Source organism: Engraulis encrasicolus, chromosome 19, assembly GCF_034702125.1.
Source record: "Engraulis encrasicolus isolate BLACKSEA-1 chromosome 19, IST_EnEncr_1.0, whole genome shotgun sequence".
In the NCBI taxonomy this organism is placed as follows: Eukaryota; Metazoa; Chordata; class Actinopteri; order Clupeiformes; family Engraulidae; genus Engraulis; species Engraulis encrasicolus.
Window position 1 is genome coordinate 23,682,116 of NC_085875.1, and position 10,000 is coordinate 23,692,115.

Sequence of the window (10,000 nt, forward strand, 5' to 3'; positions counted from 1 at the left end):
TCTCACTGAGGCCGTGTGCAGAACAAAGGTGTATTCCTCAACAGAGAGTAGAAGTCAGCACGCTGCAACTGCAGATTGAAGGTGACATGCCTGATGAAGACCCTGATGGGTCGAAACGTATCTCTTAAATAAACCTGCAAGTAGCTTTGCAGTGTTGCGTACGTCTACACACACTTGCTCAGTCATCGTGCCTGTGGATGTCGGTCAGTTGTTGTTTTGTTTGCGATCTATTGTTGTTGTGCGAGAAGGGGACCGTCCCCAGGGAGCGATTTATGCTGCAGTGTTTTTTTTCTCCTCTTCTTCTGCAGAGAGGCCATTAAAGGATGTCATAAAGAACACACACACACACACACACACACACACACACACACACACACACACACAAGCCTCCTTTTCTTTGTTCCCGCTGGCCTGCTGCTGTTGCTGTCACGTCGCGCAGCAACACAGTGCCACTCACTGGCCGTCAGCTGTAACTGCAGGCCGTCATTGCAGGCTCCATTTTCTCTCTCTCCTGGTTTTGTGTAAACATGTGGCCGTGCTGGAAGACTGTGGGTTTGAGCGAGCTCGCTGTCCCACGCATATTTATAGAGGCTGACTTTCGCAACTCTGTGTGTGTTTTTGAGGACATCATAATAATAACCCGTTTTTGGCTTTCACTGCCACCTTATTCGGTCCCCTGCTGCTGTTTTCTGCAATCTGTAATCAGAGTTGTTTTGACATCAGTCTTGTCCTTGTGGTCATTCCCAATTACTGTGAGGTTAAGGGAATCTACTGTGATATGCATTGGCACCTCCTGAATGTTGGCAAGAGGATTTTGCTGATGCTGTCGGTGTCAGTTTGTTTTTCTCAGGTTTTTTTTTCACCTTTGTTTTGACAACATGCTGTTCCTTTTTTGACCTGTAGGCGGCGTCCTTCCGCAACCGCTCAGTGAGCGTGGGAGAGCAGTGGCTGCAGAACCACAGCGCCTCCAGCAGGTCATTCCCCGCCAGTGCCTCACCTCCCAGAGGCCACTGTAACACCAGGTTTGTAAATACAGTATAATAATAATAATAATAATAATTGTATTTGTATAGCACTGTGTCATACAAGGCATGTAACTCAAAGTGCTTAACAAATGGGAAAAAACATAATTGTTAGAGATGGATTTAAAAGGAGAGGTATAGAGGAGAGGCAGAAATAGCAGGAAGAAGAGATAGATAGAGATTGTAGAGTCATAAGGCTTGCCAGATATGTGAATGAAAATTATTCTATTTGCATTAGTAGCTCAACCTAATGCGATGTGTCTAACTTCATAATCACTGAAATATGCAGATATATTTGGTCAGACTCTGACCTGGTCTACAGAGTGTTGTATATTGTGGTTCACCTGTCATGGTCTCATGATATTGCAGATTCTTCCATAAATAATTAAATATTATGTCACCATGCATACAGATTAGTTTGATGGCAAAATGGAAAGTATGGCATGTAAACGGAACATGTGAAGTATGATAAAGAACGTACATATTATAATTATAATGCAGTACTACTACAATTATATATACAATATGTGCGTTCACTTCAAACAGGTATTTTAGGTTTTGAAATTTACATATTATATACAGATTGATTTCTCTGTATCCCTTCCGAACTCTGCTGTCTTTTACCTCTGTATGCATGTAAAGATTCTGTGAGATAACTATCACCTCAAGTCACCACATATTCTTAACTGGCTGTTCTATTGTGTTCTCTTGACGTTCTAGAAAGGTCCGCGGCGAGGCCAAGAAATGCCGGAAGGTGTACGGCATCGAGCACCGCGACCAGTGGTGCACCGCCTGCCGCTGGAAGAAAGCCTGCCAGCGCTTTGTGGACTGAGAAGAACAAAAGGAAGAAGAAGAAGATGATGATGAAGAGAGAGAGAGAGAGAAGGAAAAGAAAACAAGAAGAAAACGTGTGACTGAGACTGAGCAAAAGAGAGAGAGTGGACACCTGTTTTCTTGTCAGAGTGTAGAGAGGGCTCTTCCAGGATCATGAGGACAGGCTTACCACACAAACCAGAGCAGCACCTTGTATGTCTCTTTTTGTTAGTTGTTTTGTTTTTTGTTTCTTTAAAAAAACAAACAAAGGAAAAACAACTTTTGTACTCTTAACTTTTGTTGATCTCTCTTGTTTTTGATGTTTATTTTTTTATACTTGCATGCTTTCTGTGTTAAGATTTTTTTTTTAAACTCTAATTGTATGTCGATGACAGCATTATTTGCAATTGTGTTTGGGTGCTGAAGATGCGTAAGGGGGTAAAGAGCTATTAGACAGAGCAACTAGACTGCCGTACCCCCGTCTATAAGTAAGTGGACCTGTCTGACTGGAGAGGTGTGCCCCCTCTATCTGACCTGTTTACCTGTCTGAGTGTGGAGAGCACTGTCCCAACATCTCACCTGTTGAATTGTGGAGAAGTGAGTGGTGTCTGGAAACTGGTGTGTGTTCGCTTGAGGACCCCCCCTCTCCCCTCTCCCCCCAAATAGCACCTGCCATCCCAGGGACAGGTGAGGAGGTGCTCCCCGATTCCTATCTGCACCTGTCTGATGGTGGAGAGGTGAGATCTTTATCATGACCACCTTTTATGGTCTTCCTCTCCCATTGGGAACGCTGTGCACCTACGCAAGAGTGAGCTGTTCCTGTGCAATGAATGGATCGGTGTGTCTGTGGGGCCACTGACTATCAAGCTATGAGGATTTCCTTAGTGGCCACAGTAGGGCTTGTGCATGGGGCACTCGTATTTTCAAAGATCTAAGGGTCGCCTCCAGACCTGGCCAAAAACATACAGCTGCCCACAAAATGAGGTGCTATAGTTCCTCTCAGTCATCCCTCTCCTTTCTGAGTGTGTGTGTGCGCGCGCACGTGCGTGTGTGTTTGTGTGTGTGTATGTGTGTGTGTGTGTGTGTGTGCGTGTGCGTGTGCGTGTAGGGGCAGGGAGGTGTCAGTTCCTATCCCAGCATTGCATTGCATCAGATTGTAGTAACCGTGCAGTGCAGAGAAGTATGGTGCAGAAATAGGACTTTAAAAAAAGCCTAAAAGAGAGAAATAAGAGTTTTTAAAACAAACAAAACAAAAAAGATGGCAGCTTTTGATAATAGCAGTTTTATGACTCAGTGTGGCTGTAGCTTTGGCAGTCCACTGTGTTCATGTGTATAAAAGCCATGTAGATCTGTGGACACGTTCCACAACTTCCGAAGCTTTTTATTGTCTTTTTTTATTTTTCTCTTTTAAAAGAGATGTTTTATGTTATATTGTTTTATGTACAGATAAAACTGTTCTTTTTGTTCTTTGTTGTTGTTTGTTTACTCTGTGACTAATGTTTTCTGGTGTAATGTCATCACGATCGATTATTGTGTTCCTATATTGATTGATTAATTGCCATGGGTTAAGTCTGTGAGACAAAAAAAAGATGAGAAAAAAATGAAGAAAAAAAAATAGATGTATTCATAGAACTCCCAAACTCTAGTCATTGTAATTTGCCACCTGTGAAACCCCCTGTGAGACCATCACATTGTATGGGCCACCTGTAAATTTGGAGTTCCTGATTTTTGCTATGGTGCGACTATGCACACATCTATGAAACCACTCTTTTAAACCTTTTTTAATATCTCCTCTGTCGTTCGTTGAGAAGGAGTTTAATGTGTGTGAGTGACTGAGAGACGTCATCCTCTATCATTCAGCATCTAAGGTTTTGAGGTGATTTTTAGACTTGATTGACGCTTAAAGACTTTCTGAGATTTTTACTGTTTTCAGACGACTTGAATGTCTTTTGGGGTGTTCTGTGTACGGCAAGCACCAACCTTTGCAGGGAGAGTGTTCCCTGGAGCCATACTAAACTGTTGAAAAAAAATTATTTTGATTTTTAATCATTTTATTCGTCATCTAACCACCCAGGGACTTAAGACATAGCCAGCTGAAGTCCATGAGTACCTTTGTGTTTATGTTTGTTTGTGTCCAAAAAAAAACCTTAAACTAAAAAAAAAAACATGAAGAAATTAACATCATGACCTTTGTGTAACCTGATACATTTTTGTAATTTTCACGTTTTATTACATTTTATAAAAAATATATATCAAGTCAAGTGTTTTGTCTTTTGTCTTCACTTAACTCTGCCTTACTATATCATTGAACATGTAAAACTTTACATTTGTAATCATATTCATGATGGATGGTCAGTCTGATGCACATACACCGTCTTGAACTAACTTACCTAGTTTTGGGCATTCTGAATTTCTCCTTTTTCATCAGCTATGACATGATAAACTGATGACAACAGAAGAAGGGAGTGTAAATCTTTCACATTGGACCTTCAAATATAGAAATCTCTAATACCGAGAACCAGAAATAGCATCCCGGCAAGCCAGGTGAAAAGTATGGTCTGGCTCGCACCATTAGCGAAGCCATTGAACCAACGGCTGCTGTTCATATCAGTTCAAACTGGTTATTTGCACATAATAGGTCAGACAGCACCCCTGTCATCTTCCACAATAACTCAGTAAACTGAAAAAGAACTAACACTAAAAGTGTGTTGTTGTGATTGAAGAATGAGTTTCACGTCATTTTGAGTTTTCTGCCACAAACCAGTACTAGACAATCTCGCCAGGCAACAGTCTTTACAGAAATGTGATGAGTGACCAAAAAACAATTCGACACAGAATCATTTGCTGCATGACAAGCCAGAAAGGAAATAGTAATCTATTTTATTGGTTTGTTTTAACATTGTTCCTATTTACAAATAGTCATTCTGAACAGTGAAAATGATTTCACATAACAAGAGAAACAAAAAAAATGACCAAAGTAAACATTCATAAAGCACTTTACATACATACATACAAGTTTGTATCATATACACAAGCACAGTGGATTTCTATGAGGTGGTGACAGAAGCCTTGGATAGAAGTCCCTACCATACCCCCTGCATATGGCACACAGCTGAGCGTTGGAACGTAATAGAAAGTGTTTTCTTGTGTCCAAATAATTGTATTATTCTAAAATGTTAATTCGTTTTGCATGATCAACGTTTTTTTTTAACCTGAATTAAATTTTCGTAAGCTTTGTAATGTCATACTAGCCTGCCTGACCCTCTCTACTTCTTTTTTTATTTGTAGTTACGAATGGAAGTAGTAGAGATGGGTGGGCTTGTCAGGCTAATGTCAGACCACTCTTGTGTTTCTGCAATTCTGCCTCCAGATGGCAGTATTGTAAAGGGCCGAAGCTTCTGTAGGTGCCTTTTCACTGTTTCTGAAAGGGCCTCTCAAAGCTCAAAGAGGGAGCATAGATATATCATTGGGCTCCTGGCCTGTCATGATATCCCATTAAAAGATTTTCCTCCTCCTTAACTTTTCATCAATCGAATTTTATCATTGTGTGTTAGGTTTCTTATGATTTAGAGATTAAATGAATAATCTCAATAATTGTCAAAATATTCTTTATTTTTTGAATAAATAGTTTGCAACGAATTGCTATGCAATTCTTGACCCTCTGCAAGAGTAGAGTTACCGGTACTGAGAACATTGAGATATATTTCAAAGCAACTGTCAGACAGAATTATCCTTAATCTGCTTTCTTCTCTGCCATGGAACAGACAGTTGGATGACGTTAACGAAGTAGGAATGAGAATCAGGATGTCGGCTTTAATGAAAAATGAAGAGATATGCGGTGCACTGACTGATGCTTGAGGAGGAGACGGTGTGTGTATGTGTGTGTGTGTGTGTGTGCGTGTGTGTGTGTGTGTGTGTGTGTGTGTGTGTGTGTGGTTTGTGTGTGTGTGTGTGTGTGTGTGTGTGTGTGTGTGTGTGTGTGTGTGTGTGTGTGTGTGTGTGTGTGTGTGTGTGTGTGTGTGTGTGTCTGTGTGTGTGTGTGTGTGTGTGTGTGTGTGTGTGTGTGTGTGTGTGTGTGCATACATGAGTGCGTGTGAGAGTCACCACATGAAACTGGACATAACACTGCAATGGCAACTGCAAAAAAAACCAAAAGAAACAATATTTGTTTGTATGAGTTGGTAGGTATTTTGTTGTTGTTGTTGTGTACAGTGAGTGAGTCGACGCTAACCCCTTTGTATGCCTGTTACACCTCGTTTTGCTGGTTGAGATCGGTGGAGACGCTCTTGTACTCGGCGGCCCGCGTGCTCATGCCCAGATACTGCTTCAGGAACTCCGTGAAACGTTTCTGGTTGTTCCACTTCCGGGCGGACTTGCGCACGCCGATGAAGCCGCCGTAGCGCTTCTGGTAGGACCTGCCCTGGGAGGGGTTCACCAGCTTCTTGTAGCCGTACTTGCCCTTCAAGAAGCCACCGAAGCGCTTGGTCAAGTTGATAGCCTGCTGCTGCGCCACCTCGTCCTGCTGCTCCTCATCATTCGCCTCCTCCCCTTCCACCTCCTCCCTCTGCTCCTGCTCTTCCTCCTCCTCCTCCTCCTCCACCTCCTCCTCATCTGCCTGTTGCGCCTCCTCTCCTAGCCCCGTGTCGGACCTGCTGCTCAGCCGGGTGCCCCTGCTGGCCCCTAGGGGTCCCCCCAACTGCTGCTCCCCCAGCCCCAGACCCAGGGCCCGGGCCACGTGGTCGAACCTCTGCAGGGCTCCGGCGGAGTAGAGAAGTCCCCCTCCTGCCGCTTCACCAGCCTGCTCCAGGGGCAGCAGAGCGGGCACGTCCACCTGCATCTCCCCAACAGCGGCGCCCCCTGTGGAGTGGGAGTGGGAGTACAAGGGCTTGTCCATGGCCCTGCGGCAGGCGTCCCAGCTGTGGCCGGGGGAGATGTTGCCATGGCACTGGACCAGACATACCTGCAGGAGGATAGAGGAGGGTACATGAGGGGGAGAGGGTGCAAAAAACAAACTGGGTTATAGTCAGGGCTCTGAATACACTTTTTTTCATCACCAGCTAAAATGGTTAGTAAATGTTCATCTTACTAGCCTAACACACACTGGGTGAAAGTGGCTAGTAAATTTTCTACTTGTCAAACTGAAATTTCACCAGCATTTGGCCGGTTGGCTGGAGTTGATTTAGAGCCCTGGTTAGGCTGGTACTTTGTCTGTCATCTATGTGGTAGTGACACAGTACACTGGCTGCGATTCATGACTGTCACATACGACAGTGACCCTGGTTGCCATCTCTGTTGCAGAAATACACACTTCACTGGGGTTGTGAGGATATTGCTTTGTCAATCATTTCTGTGGCAAAGTGACACAGTACTCTAGTTGCATAGTGACATCAAACATATTTTAAGCTCAACTCCTCTTTTATTCTCTCTAGTGGCACACATAGTGACACGAAACACTGGTTATCATTTTTGTCACATACTGACACAGTACCCAGTTGTCACAAAGTGACACCAAAAATATATTCTTCCGATATATTTTACTTTCAACTCATGTGATATATTTTATGTTCAACTCATCTTCTCTGAAAAGTTCTATATCTGTTTTGGAGTATACACACATCCAAAAACACTTTTTGTAGGTGCCCAACAAAAGTGTCTGACAGTTGAAGAAGGTAGGTCTGCACACTGTCAAATAAACTCCAAAAAATAAACTTCATTTAATGCCTGATGAAGAAGATCCAGGGTGATCAACAACCTTGCTTGTTTTAATTAAAGCAACAGTCCACCCTCTTTTGATTTTCACATATGTGTAGTATTTCCAAGTATTATTCATGAATCTGCATATCATTTTCTTCTCTTTGTTTTCAGTACCTAGATTTATTGGTATCGGATTATTAGCATAGCTTAGCATAATCACTGGAAGTAAATGGGAGCATTAGCATCAAGCCACAAGTGATCACAGGACGGGATTAAATAGCTGTTTTGCACTCTGGTGAATTTTACATTCATTTTAAAGTAGTTTATAAGAATATTTGATGATGTTTTGTTTGCTCCCATTGTTAAGCTTAAGTTGGCAATGCAAACGCACAGACGAAATTATGTATTCTGATATTTTACATACAGTATGACCAATTTCTTGAAATGAGGTGGACTGTTTCTTTGAATACAGTTTCTTTTTTGGAGATTATCTGGCAGGGTGCAGACCTACCAAGTGCTATATCTCTCATCTCTGTGGACGCTGGTTATGCTGGTAGTACGGTGGTTACCATCTCTGACTGTTACATAGTGACACAGGACCCTGATTACCATCTCGATTACGTTGTGGCACAACGTGCAGGGCGTCTAAGGTGTGTTGTTGTCTTACATCTCTGTCGCATAGTGACATGGTACAATGGCTGTCATCTCTATGGCACATTAACACCAAAGATATTTTACATTCCACCCATCTTCTTTTCTCTCTGATAGCACATTACACTGGCGTTGTCCGGTTGTGTAATGTCTGTCACATAGTGAGTGACACTGTGGGCCTTCACAGGAGGGTAATACTTGTTTCAGTGCTATGTCTGTCATCTCTGCGGCAAAGTGACATGGTACAACAGTTGCCATCTCCTGTTGTTGCTTAGTGGCACAGTACCCAGTTGCCATCTCTGTTACACAGTGACATGGCACAACGGGAGTCCTCTCTGCCCTCTAGTGACACCAAAGATATTTTACATTCAACTTATCTTCTCTAACACAGTAGGCTATACACTGGGGGATCATACAGTACAGTGAGTTGGACCTGTGTGTGATAATATCAGTGGCACAGTGACACGGTTCGATGGTTGTCCTCTCTGTCACATGCTGACACAGGACCCAGTTTGCCATCTCTATTGCATAGGCCTTGTTAGTTACACGGTACAACGGTCACCGTCTCTGTCGCATAGTGACACCAAAGATACTTAGTTTGCACTCAACCCCTCTTCTATATTTTACTTTCAACTCATCTAATATGTATTTTACATTCAACTAATATTTTCTGACACTGTAGGTCTACTAGGGGGTTATACAGTGCTCTCTTTCATCTCTGTGCCATAGTGGCAGGGAGAACTGGTTATAATCTCTGCCGCATATACAGCGACACTCTCTGCCTACACAGGAGTGTTTTAGTTTGACCCAGGGATGGAGCTGTTAGGGGTGGGGGGCAAGCAAGCAGGGCATTTGACCCAGGCCCCAGGGCCCTCCCTCTCTTATCGGCTGTATGGGGAGATCCATATCAGGGTTTTTTTGTCCTGGGACCATGTGTGCACGCGTGTCTGCCACTGGTGGGACCAGTGCACTGTCTCTAATCTCTGTGGCATAGTGTCACGGTACACTGGTTGCCATTTCTACCGCATAGTGTCACGGTACAATAGTTGTCATCTCCACACGCATGGACGGATTATGATTCCATGGGCCCCTGGGCCAGACAACAAGAAAGGCCCTCTCAGTCGGTGCTGCTAGTGTCAGATGTGGCCAGATGAGAGAGCCTATGTTCTTGGGGGTATGGGGAATAGTTCTCTGAGAAAAAAAAAGAAAAAAGAAAAAAAGTTAAAAGTACATAATATGAGAATGGAAGAGAGGCTTGGGCTTCAGGGCCCCCTTGACTTTTGGGCCCCTGGGCCTGGACCCGGTAGGCCCCGTGCAGTAATCCGTCTCTTGTCTACACGGCGCTGCCACTTCGTCATTTCTGTCCGCTCAGCTCTATTGCCTGCTCCACATCCAGATACAGGGCACAGCATGACTCACTGCACTGTGGGGGCAGCCCCCCTCCCCCCAAAAAAGCGGCACGATCATTCTCACGGCCGAGTGTGTCAGAAAGTTTAATAGCTTTTTCGAAATGTCAGCGTCAGTCTTTTATTTTAATTTAGTAACTCTATGATCAATCAATGCGTGCAAAAAGTAAATGGCCAAATACGTGTATGAGCAAATGTATACGAATGATCAATTGAAATATGGCATTTGTTTGGGGGGACATTACTTTCTTTTTGACTTTTTTTTGTTCATCAAAGGAAATCAATTAGTTGACTCAAATTAAAAGCTAGACTCTAGGGGGGGGGTTTCTAGGTGTGTATGTGTGTGTGTGTGTGTGTGTGTGTGTGTGTGTGTGTGTGTGTGTGTGTGTGTCTGTGTGTCTGTGTGTCTGTGTG

General features: G+C 43.5%; 2 protein-coding genes across 2 annotated transcripts in view; one reads left to right on the forward strand and one right to left on the reverse strand.

Annotated features, from left to right (window-relative positions):
* Positions 1-2,862, forward strand: part of znf395a (zinc finger protein 395a) — a 13,413-nt gene extending 10,551 nt beyond the window's left edge. Inside the window, exons 9-10 of the mRNA XM_063183845.1 lie at positions 904-1,022; positions 1,743-2,862. Coding sequence (XP_063039915.1) covers positions 904-1,022; positions 1,743-1,854 — 231 coding nt within the window. The 3' untranslated portion in view covers positions 1,855-2,862. The remainder of the gene's footprint in view (positions 1-903; positions 1,023-1,742) is intronic.
* A 3,219-nt stretch (positions 2,863-6,081) lies between these two features.
* pnoca (prepronociceptin a) overlaps positions 6,082-10,000 on the reverse strand; it is a 5,871-nt gene continuing 1,952 nt past the window's right edge. The window contains exons 2-3 of the mRNA XM_063183943.1: positions 6,436-6,795; positions 6,082-6,354 (exon numbers count right to left, since the gene is read on the reverse strand). Coding sequence (XP_063040013.1) covers positions 6,082-6,354; positions 6,436-6,795 — 633 coding nt within the window. The remainder of the gene's footprint in view (positions 6,355-6,435; positions 6,796-10,000) is intronic.